This window comes from Panthera onca, chromosome B1, assembly GCF_046562875.1.
Source record: "Panthera onca isolate mPanOnc1 chromosome B1, mPanOnc1 haplotype 2, whole genome shotgun sequence".
Taxonomy (NCBI): Eukaryota; Metazoa; Chordata; class Mammalia; order Carnivora; family Felidae; genus Panthera; species Panthera onca.
The window spans coordinates 152,631,933-152,646,130 of record NC_138342.1 but is presented as its reverse complement, the minus strand read 5'-3'; the positions used below and the strand labels follow the sequence as shown (position 1 = coordinate 152,646,130).

The following is a 14,198-nucleotide window of genomic DNA, read 5'->3' as shown; positions in this document are numbered from 1 at the left end:
CCTTTATGGAATATTAAACATTTTAAAATGTAATGACACACTGTTTTTTTTTCATAGGCTTTTTTTGGTTTTTCAGTTAAACTAAAAGAAAAGGTCACAGAATTTTGGAAGAATTTTTCCCTACCTCAAGCAGACATCATTAACTTAAGACAAGACAGACATCTTGGCTACATTCCATTCAGAGTATAAATCTTACTCATCCTTCAAGGTCATTGTTTCAAATGATATCTTCTCCATAAAACTTTCCCTGATTCCTCATTCTGGAAGTAAATTCTGAATTGTTATAATGAATCACAAAGTGGAAGGACGATAAAAATTCTAATTCGAAAAATAGCTTTATAAACCAGTTCCCTCATTTTCTCTTTTCTGTTGGTTCCTTTTTTTTTTTTTTTTTTTCGTTTGGAGACAAATAAAACTGGACTCTCAGCTGTAACGATCTTATAAAGTGTTTGTTTTAATAAAGGAACATTTTAGGAAGGGCAAGGCCAGAAGCAGGGACACTGTTGGGGGGCAAGGCCAGAGGCAGGGACACTGTTGGGTGATGGGGTGAGATTTTATTTATTTCTCTCTCTATTTATTTATTTATATATATCAGGTGAGATTTTAGACAATTCATTTTGACTTTGATTGCTGTGAGACTTCAGCCTATCCGTTGTCCTCAGGTACTAGATGGTGAGGATTTCAAAGGTTAATGAAGTTACGAAAATAGTTTAAAGAAGGGGGCACTAAGCAAGAATTTATTTGAGTTAATTTCTCGTATAATTTAGGTATCTGGGAGTAGTTCAGTGGCACTGTATTTAATGGGGTGGCTATGTGGTGGTGACCAATGTCCTCCCCGCCCCCCGCCCCAGGTACCTTGATTTCACAGATCTAGATGGAAGTCCAGTCTCCGCTACAGACTAAGATTTAGCAAGCCATTTGAGCTTCCTCACAGGATAGGATTAAATTTTTCCTCTTCTGCGCATTGTGTGTTATTTCTACCTAGGTCCCTCTCATAGGTGTTTGCATGCTTTTTCTTACTCTCGTTCAAGGTCACAGAACCTTGGCGCGGCGCTCTCTGGGAGTCTGCGGTGCCGGCCCTGGGTTCCTCCCTTACACCTGCGGTTTCTCTACGGTCACAATCACTGATTCGATCGCACACTTGCCATCTCACGGAGAATGGAAGAAAATCCTCACACTTTACGTCAGCCCCACGTTGTGACGAGCCCTTGCAGGGACTACTAAAGTGCAGGGAGGCAGGCAAGGACCTCTTCTCGTCGTCCCTTCTTCCCTGGCCTTTTCTGATAAGTATTTGGAAGGGGTGAGAGGGACGGCGGTGGGCGTGAAGGCAGAAAGGCTCTTTTTCCTGGTAGGAACACAAACCTTCGGGTCCTTGTTTCCGGAAACATTCTCTTCGGACCTGGGGAGGGGACCGACTTCCGGCTCTGACTTCCCTGCCTTTCGAGTTTCGAGCTCCACCGCTTCCGCCCAGAGTTGCCCTAGGCTCCGGCTCCGAGCAGCTACTTCCGCCAGGAGTCCCAAGCAGCTCGGTCTCGGAAACTGACCCTAAAGCGGCCTCCTCCTTGTCCCTTCAGCCTGCCCACCTGAGGCCGGGTCCCCAGGTGGCGGCAGAGGCTTGCCGGGCCTGTCGCGGAGCGTTCTCTCGGCCCGAGACCTGGACCTGGGGCACCGGGAGCACAAGAGAGACGCCCGGGCCTGGCCCAGCCCCAGCCCCCGTCTTCCCGCGGCCAGTGACGGTGGCCACAGGCCTCGCCGCGCCCACCCTAGCCTGGGGCGGGGCCCGGCCTCCCCGCCCCGTCCCCGCCCCTCCGGCCTGCCCCGAGCCTGGTCAGTCTGGTCCCCAGCCCTGCGGCGGTGTAACCGCCTCGGACCTCCGGGACTCGGCAGTCCCGTGGCTCCGGCCGCGGGGCAACATGGAGTTTGCGGAGCTGATTAAGACCCCGCGGGTGGACAATGTGGTGCTGCACCGGCCTTTTTATCCCGCCGTCGAAGGGACCTTGTGTCTGACTGGTCACCACCTGATCCTGTCTTCTCGGCAGGACAACACCGAGGAGCTGTGGCTTCTCCATTCAAACATCGACGCCATCGACAAGCGGTGAGTGCCCATCCCACCCCCTTCCCGTAGGGAGCTTGGGGGTCCTTAGGTGGACGTCTGGGGCCACGCGATTCAGTGTTTTCCTTGCGCCCCATCGCCTAACCCGCCAGCAAAATGAGCCCTCTCTGGCCTAGATTGAGGATAGGAATTTTAGAAAGCAGAAAACCATTCAAACGAGATGCCTGATTTCCGTTAAATCTGGGTGGAATTTCCAGGGTTGTCACATGGTTATCCTGATTATCATTTTTGGTACATAACATCATTTGGGTGGATTTTCAACCTTAAAAAAAATTTTCTTCTTGCACCATCATATTCCTTGTATTATTGATTATTGATTGCCTGTCACAGTTCTTGAAGTGGTTGAGTGTGATTTAGGTAAAGTCTTTAGTTGCCACTTTTGAGGAAAACTCCAAGAACTTCGTATGTAGTGTCTAAAGTTCACAAAACTTTTTTTTTTCCTTTGCCTCAAACATGTTTGGTTGATCATATTTCTCCTTATTTCTTACCTTCTGGGTCATCAATTGAATACTTCCTACCATAGGAGATTTAATATCTTTTATTTATCCTTACTAAGGTCTGCTTTTGGAAGAAACGGAATTGGCTCTTAATCAAAAATATTAATTCGTTAACCTCTTTTTTTTTTTTCTTTTTGCACCCCAGACTCTGTCTTTCCAAGGTGGTGTCTCAGAGTCAAAAAGTTATACATCCATCTGCAGTCAAAATTCTTACTTCCCCAATGGCTCTGTGTACTTAACTCTAGCCAGGAGAAGGTGAATTGATCATCCAGTTTACACTAAAGTATAAATGAATGACAACAGCCTTTTTTATTACCTCTCAGGAAAACTTGGATATTAAGAAGATTCCTAGAGAGGTTATGCCTTAAAAGAAAATAATTTCTAGTGGTAGAATTTGAATGGTATGGATGAATTGGTGACAGATTTACTTATTTTTTTTCAAGCAGAGGATTCTTGCTGGACTCCTCAGACCAACCTTCTCCTGTGTAAAAGTTTTCGATGGTCTCTTCCTGGCCTGCATAATAAAGCATAAACCTCTTAACTCTATCATTTGTGGTGCTCCGTGTCTGGCCCTAACTTACTTTTCCCACTTTGGTTCTTGCCATTCCCTTTCACGAACCCTTTTTATTAGCCAGTCCTCACTCTTTATTTTTGCTTGCCGTGTCCTGCATTCTCTTGTGTATATCTTATCGATGCTCTTCCTTCTGCCTGGAATGCCGTGTTCCTCCCAAGTTTGTTAAAGATTTATTGAATGTCCTTAGGGTCTAGACATTTTGGGAGGCTTTAAGAACATCGAGATGAATAAAATATAGTGCTTGTCTTTCAGGACTTCATAGGCCATCATCCAACCTCTATTCGTCTATCAATATTTAGGTTAACCCTGTTAACTGCCGCCTCTTTTTGTAGGTTCTTCTTACAAAGAAGGAATTTCCACAACTAGAAGTAATTCTCACCTTGAAATCCTTTAGCTCTTTAATTATACTTCTTTAATAAGTGTATGTTACCATTTGTATTTTGATAGTTACATAGATGTTAGCTCCTTGAAGTCAGTACTTAACATTTGGTTAATTTTTATCTCTTTCCAAACTCCTAACGTGGGCAGATAGGCATATAGGAAGTATAAGATGGATTGACCCCCGAATGGTCTGTGGCGCTATAGAATACAAATTACTTATTTATTTTTTTTAATTTTTTAAAAATGTTTTTTATTTATTTTTGAAAGAGAATTAGACAGAATGTGAGTAGGCAAGGGGCAGAGAGAGAGGGAGACACGATATGAAGCAGCCTCTAGGCTCAGAGCTGTCAGCACAGAGCCTGACGCAGGGCTTGAACCCACGAACCCACGATATCATGACCCAAGCCAAAGTTGGATGCTTAACTGACTGAGCCACCCAGGTGCCTCTGAAGCAGAGTTTCTCCTCACCACCAACTCCCTTTTCCTTTTTCTTCTTTTTCTATGGTTGCTTTTCACAATTTCATTTCATCATATTTACGTAGCATTTACTACATGCCAGGCCTGGTAAGGCTAACAAAGTATATAAAACATGACATTTTAACCTGTTAGGGCAGAAATGACAAATTGTGTATACATTTACCTTTTTCTCCAGGAAGCAGCATGATATGATGGAAAGAGCACGAGCTAGGTGGTCAGACCAGAGTTTGTTTAATTGTTGTGGTCAAGAAATACTTCCATGTGTCTTCTATGTGCTGATCACTGTCTGGGCTCTGCAGGTACAGTGGTGACTAAGGTGGTTGAAGAAATTGTGTACCAGTGGAGGAGATTCAAATAAATCAACAAATAAGTAGATAACGATGTCAGGTAATAAGTTCCGGGAAGGAAAATAAAGAAAGATGGGAGGGTACAGAATGCCCGTGTATTTAGAAAGAATTTCAGAGAAGACAAGTGACATTTAAATGAATGACATCTGAATGAAGAGAGGAAGCTAGCAGTGTGAATATGGGAAGAAGGAGCATTCCAGCCAGAGGGATCAGGGAATGCAAAGACAGGAATATGCTGGGATTAGACAAGAAAAAACATAGAGACCAGTTGGCTGGAGGGCAGTGAGCAAGAGTAGAGGCTAGAGGCATAGCAGAAAATGGTTGGAGGGATAAGCAGGGGCCAGATGGTGTAGGGCTTTATTTGCCGGTGTGATGGTTTTCACAGGAAGCCCCTGGAGAGTTGAAAGCAAGGAAGTAAGAGCAGACAGACTTTGTAGATGATTCCGGCCGCTGGCAGAAAATGGATTGCAGAGGGGGAACAGTGGAAGCAGTGGGCCCAGTTAGGAGACTGTTGAATAGTTCAGGGAAAGGGCGGTGGTGACTTTAGAGTGGAAGCAGGGGCACCTGGGTGGCTCAGCAGGTTAAGCGTCGGACTTCTGCTCAGGGCATGATCGCACGGTTTGTGAGTTCGAGCCCTGCATCAGCTTCTGCGCTAGTGATGCAGAGCCTGCTGGGAATTCTTCCTCTCCCTTTCTGCTCCTTCCTCTCTCTCTCTCTCTCTCTCTCTCAATAAATAAATAAATAAATAAATAAATAAATAAACTTGAAATAAAAAAAGGAGTGGAAGCAGTAGTAGCATGGTCAGAAGCAGGCCAGTTTGGGGTGTGTTTTGAAGGCTGAGCTGCCATGCCTCCTGAGTGAGTTGCAAATGCGATGTGAGAGGAAGAGCAGTATTAAGGATGCCTCTTTTAGTGCTGCCTCCGGTGGGGTAGGTGTCCTTGGACAAGCCACTTAACCTCTCTGAACATCACTTCTATCACACAGAGGAAGACAGCCCTTCTCGTATCTAGTAGTAACTTCTATTTGGGTAACACGTCACAGGCTCGTGTAGTGCTGTTGTGCACGTTGCATACATAATTTGATGTGGTCCTTTCAGCACGCAAGGTGTTACACAGGTTTTACAATTATACCTTTTTCTTTTCATGGACCTCACATGTAGAGAGTTGAGTTAATCCTACTCAGTTGATGACTTGTCATTTTCAGGATGGATTCATTACAAGGTTTTCTTGTTTTTGTTTTTTTTTTTTTTAATTTGATTCGTCTTCAAGCTCTAATTTTCATGCCTGTTTTCTACCTCATCCTCAGTCCCTATAGGCAAGTAATGCTGAGTGTTGCTATTTGTCCTTGGATATATGTATATTCCTATAAAATATATAGCACTATCATGTGTGAGTTTAATTTCCCTCAGTATGAGTATGTTGCAGATCTTGTTCTATTTCTCAACATTAACTCAGTACTCTTGTTCAGGATCTCTTCCTATTGCTGTGTGTACATCCATTTCACTGCTTCTGATGGCAGAATAGAATCCCAAATTATCTACCACATTCTGCTTTTCTGACCCTCCAGAGAACCTCCAACTTCCTGCTGTCACGACATATTCTGCCCCTCCCCCGCTTCATGTGTAAATTCTCTCTCTCCCTCTTTTTAAAAAAAATTTTTTTTAAATGTTTATTTATTATTGAAAGTCAGAGAGAGTCAGAGCGTGAGCGGGGGAGGGGCAGAGAGAGAGGGAGACACAGAATACAAAGCAGGCTCCAGGCTCCGAGCTGTCAGCACAGAGCCCGACGTGGGGCTCGAACTCACAAACCTCGAGATCATGACCTGAGCCAAAGTCAGATGCTTAACCGACTGAGCCACCCAGGCGCCCCTCTCTCCCTCTTAAAAAAAAAAAAAGTGCTTAAAAGTTGGGTTTGTTGTCTTTCTAGCATTGATTTGCACTGGTTCCGTGTATACTCTTGAGGTATTATTCTTTACTTGGACATGGCAAATGTCTTCTAGTCTCTCACCCATTTGTTGACTTTTCTGTGGTGTTCTTTGTTGAACAAAAGGCCTTAATTTTAATTCAGAATTCATCAATTTTTACTTTATTGTTTGTGCTTTTTAAGTCATACTGAAGAAGATCACTAGGATATTCTCTACATTTTCTTCCATATTAGCTTTATACTTTTACCCTTCACTTTTAGTACTTTAATTCATTTGGATTCTACCTTCATTTCAATTGTTTTCCTCCATGTAGCAAGCCAGTTTTCTTAATATACCATTACCATTGGCTAGCAACCCATTCTTAACTGATGCATCATAACATATATCAAGTGGTTTCATATATGTATAGCTTTCTCTGTGTCCCATAAGTTTTGTAATGTTATGTGTTTGTTTCCATTTGTTTCTATTTTTTCTAATTTACTGTGTGATTTTTTTTTCTTTGATCCCTTGGTTGTTTATGTGTTTAAAAAAATTTTTTTAATGTTTATTTTTGAGAGAGAAAGAGATAGAGTGTGAGCAGGGGAGGAGCAGAGAGAGAGGGAGACACAGAATTGGAAGCAGGCTCTGGGCTCTGAGCTGTCAGCATGGAGCCCGATGTGGGGCTCGAACCCACAAACTGTGAGATCATGACCTGAGCCGAAGTCGGACACTCAACCGACTGAGCCACCCAGGTGCCCATGGCTTGGTTGTTTATAAGTGTAGTGTTTAATTTCCATAATTTTGCGAATTTGCCAGTTTTCCTTTTGTTGTGGATTTCTAATTTCATCCCATTGTGTTCAGAGAAGATACTTTGTAAGATATCTATCTTTTTAAATTTATTGAGGCTTTCTTTGATTTGTGACCTAACATATGTCAATCCTGGAAAATGTCCCATGTGTATTCTGTTGTTGTGTAGCATGTACATGTCTGATGTGTCTAGGTGGTTTATTGTGTTAAGTGTCTATTTCCTTATTTATCTTTAGTCTGGTTGTTCTAGCCACTATCGTGAATAGGGTATTAAAGTCTCCAACTATTTTTCCTTCAATTTCTGTCAGTTTTTGCTTCATATATTTTGGTTGCCTGTAATTAAGTGTGTAATATTTATAATTGTTATATCTTCTTGCTGTGATGAATCTTTTTTCGCATATAAAGCCCTTCCTTGTCTCTTGTAACCACTTCTGATTTAAAGTCCATTTTGTCTGAGATTAGTATAACTGTACCTATTGTCTTTTGGTTACTGTTTGTGTGGAATATCTGTTTTCTGTCTTTTCACTTTTAACCCCTTTGTGTCTTTGAATCTTGAGTCTCTTGTAAGACAGCATATTGTTGGATCATACATTTTTTTAAATGTGTATTTATTTTGAGAGGGAGACAGAGAGAGAGAGAGAGAGCGAGAGAGAGAGAGAATCCTAAGCAGGTTCCATGCTGTCAGTGCAAAGCCTGACACAGGGCTCCATCCCACGACTGCGAGATCATGATCTGAGCTGAAATCAAGAGTTAGGTGCTCAACCGACTGAGCACCCAGGTGTCCCTAAACACATTTTTTAAAAAAGTTTTTTATTTTATTTTGATAAGAGAGAGTGTGTGAGTGGGGGAGAGGGGCAGAGGGAGAGGATCCGAGGCAGGCTTCACACTCAGCGCAGAACCCAATGCAGGGCTCGATCCCACCTGAGCCAAAATCAAGAGTAGGATGCTTAACCGACTGAGCCACCCAGGCACCCCCAGACCATGTTTTTATTCATTCTTCCAGTCTCTGTCTTTTGATTGAACGGTTTGTTTAATGCATTTACATTTTAAGTAATTTTTGATAAGGAGGGACTTCTGTTACTGTGCTGTTTGTTTTCTATATGCCTTATAGCTTTTTAGTCCCTTAATTACTGTTTTATTTTGTATGTAGTTGATTTTTTTTTTTTTTTCAACGTTTTTTATTTATTTTTGGGACAGAGAGAGGCAGAGCATGAACGGGGGAGGGGCAGAGAGAGAGGGAGACACAGAATCGGAAGCAGGCTCCAGGCTCCGAGCCATCAGCCCAGAGCCTGACGCGGGGCTCGAACTCACGGACCGCGAGATCGTGACCTGGCTGAAGTCGGACGCTCAACCGACTGCGCCACCCAGGCGCCCCTGTAGTTGATTTTTTGTAGTGAAATATTTAAATTTCTTTCTTGTCTACTTTTATGTATATTCTGTAGCTATTTTCTTTAAGATGATCATAGGCATTACATTTAACATCCTGAAGTTATAACACTCTAGTTTGAATTTATACCAGCTTAACTTCAATCGCATACAAAAAATCTACTTCTTTATAGGACTGTCCCTACTTTTTTTTCATTGTTAATGTCACAAAATTACATCTTTATACATTGTATGCCCCCAAACATAAACTCATAATTATTGAAAATGCATTACTCTCTTAAATTATGTAGTAAACAAAATTTGGGGTTATAAACCAAACTTATAGTAATACAGTAATATTAACTTTTATACTAATAATTTTTTCTTTGAATGTACTAATCTGTTAAATCATGTAGAAAACAGAAAGTGCAATTACACACCATTATTACATATTAGCTTTTATAATTACCCATGTGTTTACCTTTATTGAGATCTTTATTTTTTTATATAACTTCAAATTACTGCCTAGTGTTCTTTCATTTAATCTTGTAGGACTCCCTTGAGCATTTCTTTTTTTTTTTTCTTTTTTTTTTTAAGTTTATTTTGAGAGAGAAAGCATGAGGTGGGGAGGGGCAAAGAAGGAGGGAGAGAGAGAGAATCCCAAGCAGGCCCTGCACTGTCAGCATAGAGCCTGATGCAGGGCTTACACTCAGGAACCATGAGATCATGACCTGAGCCAAAGTCAGATGCTTAACTTACTGAGCCACTGAGGTACCCCACCCTTGAGCATGTCTTGTAAGATAGCTCTAGTGGTCATAAATGCCTCAACTTTTGTTTATCTGGGATTATCTTAATTTCTCCCTCACTTTGGAAGGACACTTTTTTCTGGATATAAGATTCTTAGTTGACAGTTTTTTCTTTTAGCACTTTGAATATATTAGCTCACTGTCTTCTGGCTTCCAAAGTTTATGATGAGAAGTCTGTTTATTATCTTATTGTGGCTCCCTTGTATGTGACAATTTACTTCCCTCTTGCTGCTTTCAAAATTTTCTCTTTGTCTTTTGAAAGTTTGATTAAAATGTGTTTTGATGTGGTTCTCTGAGTTTATCTTATCTGGATTTTGTTGAACTTCTTGGATGTTTATATTCATGTCTTTCATCAAATTGGGGAATTTTTCAGCCATTATTTCTTCAAATATTCTCTCTCCCTTTCTCTTCTCTTTCTGGGACTTCCACAATGTGTATGTTGGTTCTCTTGTTGGTATCCCACAGGTCCCTTAGGCTCTGTTCTCTTTTTTTCAATCTTTTCTCTCTGTTCCTCAGACTCAATAATTTTCATCTTCTTATCTTCAGGTTCATTGATTTTTCTTCTGCCTGTTCACATCTGCCTTTGAATCCCTCTCGTGAATTTTTCATTTCAGTTATCGCACTTTTCAGCCCCAACATTTCTTTTTGGTTTCCTTTTAGGTTTTCTCTCTCTTCATTGATATTTCCATTTTGTTCACACATCACATTGACTTTCTCTACATCTTCCTTTAGTTCTTTGAGCATCTTTAAGACAATTGTTTTAAAATCATTGTCTAGTGTATCTGCCATCAGGTCTTTTTCAGGGAAAGTTTCTGTTGATGTATTTTTTTCCTTTCACTGTCCCATACTTTCCTGTTTATTGTATGCTTTGTGATTTTTTTTTTGGTTGAACATTGAACATTTGATCTAATAATGTGGTGATTCTGGAAATCATGTTTTTCTCCTTCCCCAAGGTTTGCTCTTTTTTTGTTGTTGTTTTGTTGTTGTTATTTACTTATTGTTGTTGTTGATGTTGTTATTTATTGTTGTAAGCTTTCTCTATGCCAAGGATCAGCCTAGAGTATAAATTTAAGGTCATCTTAGGGTTTTTTCTGAGCCTTTCCCTGGGCATTTCCAATCCTAATTTTCCTGATTTATGTAATTGTCTTTGAATGTCTTAGTCTTTAATGTCTGTCTCTTGAAAGGAGAAGAGTGAAAAATGAAATGCAGGCAGGGAGGGGAAAGGGGACTGTTGTTTAAAACTCTGGAAGTCACTTGTTGGGGAGAGGCTTACAACAATGGGGAAAGATGCAATAACAGATGCAATAACCAGATGTCCACTGGCCTCTGCTCTTCTGTGATCAGAAGCAGCAATCAGCTAGCACACAAATCCTGATATTTGTAGGACAGGATCTCTTTTCTCTGATGTTTGGAGGACAGGGTCTTTTTTGCCCAACCTAGCTTCTGCAAGCTGTTTGTAAGTTGCTCCAGGAACGTGTGCACAGCTGCCCACCTCATGGGTAGGATGCATAGCTGCTATTTTGCTAAGAGCTGAATTTATCCAAAACTTACCATCCAGGTCTCTGGAACTCTGGAAGTTGCAAGCCTTAGTAGACTCTAGAGTTATAAAACAGTCACATCAACAGATCATGCCAATGAAATTGCTGTCTAGGTTGGGAGACAGATTCCTGGTGCTTTCTATTCCACCATCTTCCCAGAATCTTTCCCTTTACTGAGTTTTGAGTGTTTTTAAAAATATATAGTTTAGATACAAGTCTTTTATTATATAAGATCTGCAAATATTTTCTGTCTGTGGCTTGGCTTTTCATTCTCTTTAACAGTGTCTTTCAAAGAGAAAATGACTTAAATTTTGAAGAAGCCCAATTTACCAGTTCTTTTATAGATTGGGGTTGCGGTGTCTTATCTTAGAAATCATTGCCTAACCCAAGGTCACAAAGATTTTTTCTCTTTATCTTCTAGCACTTTTATAGTTTTAGGTTTTATCTTTATGTATATGATACATTTTGAGTTTTTATATATGGTTTATCGTATATGTGTGTATGTATATATATTGCATATAGATATCTGATTGTTTTGCCCTTTTTTCAATGCATTGTCTTTGCATCTTTGTCCATATATAAATAGAACTGTTTCTAGACTCTTTTTTCTGGTTCATTGATCTGTTTATCTTGATGCTGTTACCACACTACCATACTGTCTTAATTACAGTAGCTTTATATTAAGTTGAAATTATGTAGTATTACATAATTGTTCTAATTAAAAGTTCTGTCTATTTCAGGTCATTTGCATTTCCATATGAATTTTAGAATCAGCTTGTCAATTTCTTTAAAAAAAGCCTCTGATTTTGATGAGAATTGTGTTCAATCTGTTGATAAATGAATTTGGTAAGAGTTAACATCTGATATCTAAATATTGAGTGTTCTGCCCCATGAACAAAGTGAATCTCTCCATTTATTTTATTTAGGTCTTCTTAAATTTCTTTCAGTGATGTGTTGTAATTTTCATTTACAGATCTTAGGCATCTTTTGACAGATTTTCCTCTAGTCCACATTTTTAGATGCTCTTTCAAATGGTATTTTAAAAATTTCAATTTCTAATTGCTCATATGTATTAATTATGTTTTTTACTTTTTGTATTTTATAATACATTGATGTCTTAAGCTCCTTGCAGACCTGGAGTGGGACTGCTTCCACTCAGGGTTAGCTATTTCCTAGAGATAGCAAGAAAATTGCCTGCAAGCACACCTTTGATATGCAGACCAACCAACCTCAAGTCCATACCCGCATCTGCTTCCTCTTATCAGGCTTCTGCAGTCAGGACCACTATTCTCCTGTCCTAAATTCTTCCAGGGCCAGGTACCAGACAACCAGGGATCACTGGTATAACCCAGAGCCTGACAGAATTATTCAAACTCTAATCCTAAACTTGCTCAGCTCACCTACCCTGCCTTTCCCATTCTTTTCTGTGAAACATCACAGAAGTTCTGGCCCATCCTTTCCTCTCGCTCTGTCTGCCTCCTGACTGTCCCAGATGCTTCCCCATGTGGCTCTGAGTGACATAGTTTGCCTCTCCTGTTGGGAAATGTGAGTAACAAAATAACTTTTCAGTGACAGTTATCTCCTGATTTATCAGCCTCACCGTCCTGAATAAAAACCAAATCCTGGGCGTTTTAAACAATTGTTGCGATAGTATATAGAAATACTATTGATTTTTGTGTATTGAATTTGTATCTGGCAGCCTTACTAAACTCATCTTTTAATTCTAATAGCTTTTATGTATTTTTCATTGGCTTTTCTAAATAGGCAATCATGTCATCCGCAACTAAAGACCATTTTATTTGTTTTCAATCTGGATGCCATTTATTCATTCTGGTTTTGTTTTTTTGTGTTTTTTTTTTTGTTTTGTTTTCTTTTGTTTTGGCCTTATTGCACTGGCTATTAACTGTCAATACAATGTTGAATAGAAGTGGTGAGAGTGAACATCTCTGTTATTTCTGATATTAGTGAAAAAGTATTTAGTTTTCACTGTTAAGTCTGTAATTAGTAGTAGGGTTGTTTTGTTTTTGTTTTGTTTTGTTTTGGTAAATGCTGTTGAAGATGTTTCCTTTTGTTCCTAGTTTGCTGAGAGTTGAGGTTTTTTGTTTTTGTTTTTTAAAATCAGGAATAGATGTTGACTTTTGTCAAATGCTTTTTCTATATCTATTGAGATGATCATGTGGTGTTTTTCTTTTTTAATTTGGCAATAAGATAAATTGCTTTGATTTTCAAATGATAAACCCCAGTTGCTTATGATGTATTATCCTTTTCATGTATTGTTGGATTTAATTTGCTAATATTTTGTTTAGAAATTTTGCATCTGGGTTCATGAAATATATTGGTCTGTAGTTTTCTTGTAATGTCTTTTTTTTTTTTTTTTTAATATATATATTAGGGTTATGCTGGCCCCATGGAATGAATTGATAAATAATTGCCTTTTCTTCAACTTTCTGGAAGAGTTTGTCTTGAATAGTATTTTTTCCTTAAACATTTTGTAGAATTCATCAGTGAAGCCACCTAGACCTGAAGGTTATTTTGTTTTTGTTTTTTGTTTGTTTGTTTGTTTGTTTGTTTGTTTGTTTTGGTGGTGGTAGGGAGGAGATTTTAATGAACATTTCAGTTTGTTTAATAGCTATAAAACTAATTAGGTTCTCCTTGAGTTTGTGTCTTCTAGGAATTTGTCCATATCATTTCCTTTGTTGAATTTATTGGCATAAAGTTGTTACTAGTATTTCCTTTAATGTTTTTAATGCCTGTAGAATCTGTAGAGATTCTCGTTTCTCTCCTTACTGGTATTGGTAAATTGAGACAGATTTTCTTTTTTCCTGATCACTTTGGCAAGTGGTTTATTGCTTTTATTATTTTCAAACAATCATTTTTGCTTTTCTTGTTCCCTATAATTTTCTTTTTTCTCTTTCATTGATTTTGGCTCTGATCTTTATTATTTAATGTCTTCTGCTTTGGATTTAATTTGCCCTTCTTTTCCTAGTATCCTGGAATCTGAAGTCACTATGAAACTTTCTTTTTTAATATAGATGCTCTCCTCAGACTATCAGCCCCACCCAGATTCCCTCTCCTGTGGCCTGGAAACTCAAAACAGTAAACTGGGGTATTTGTAGGACTCATCTTGTTTCCCATCTCCCAGAGATCTCTGTTCTTTGTTGCTTGATGTCCAGTGTCTTGAAAACAGTTCTTTCTTATATTTTGTCCAGTTATTTTGGTTGTTTCAGGTGGGAAGGTAAGTCTGGTCCCTGTTACTCTACCTTTGCCAGAAGTAGAAGTGCCAAGAATGTGAGTTTTCAAAATAAATTTTATAAGCGGCATTCTAGTGTGTTGATAGGTTGTGGATGTCTGGTGGAATTATCTTTACTGGGATTTGACCCGTGCTGATAAC

At 39.6% G+C, this 14,198-nt stretch overlaps 1 protein-coding gene and 1 long non-coding RNA gene across 4 annotated transcripts in view; one reads left to right on the top strand and one right to left on the bottom strand.

The window, feature by feature from the left end:
• LOC132692943 (uncharacterized) overlaps window positions 1–1,457 on the bottom strand; it is a 35,859-nt gene extending 34,402 nt beyond the window's left edge. Inside the window, exon 1 of one of the 2 annotated variants that reach the window (XR_013555085.2) lies at window positions 1,363–1,457. This is a non-coding gene — a long non-coding RNA (uncharacterized LOC132692943). Of the gene's footprint in view, window positions 1–855; window positions 1,088–1,362 lie in introns of those variants that run through there. The other variant, XR_013555084.2, reaches the window with a different exon arrangement.
• Window positions 1,458–1,500: 43 nt separating this feature from the next.
• MTMR9 (myotubularin related protein 9) overlaps window positions 1,501–14,198 on the top strand; it is a 50,547-nt gene continuing 37,849 nt past the window's right edge. For both annotated transcript variants that reach the window (XM_060653719.3, XM_060653720.3), the window contains exon 1: window positions 1,501–2,095. In XM_060653719.3, the coding sequence (XP_060509702.1) occupies window positions 1,914–2,095 (182 nt within the window). In that variant the 5' untranslated portion in view covers window positions 1,501–1,913. The remainder of the gene's footprint in view (window positions 2,096–14,198) is intronic.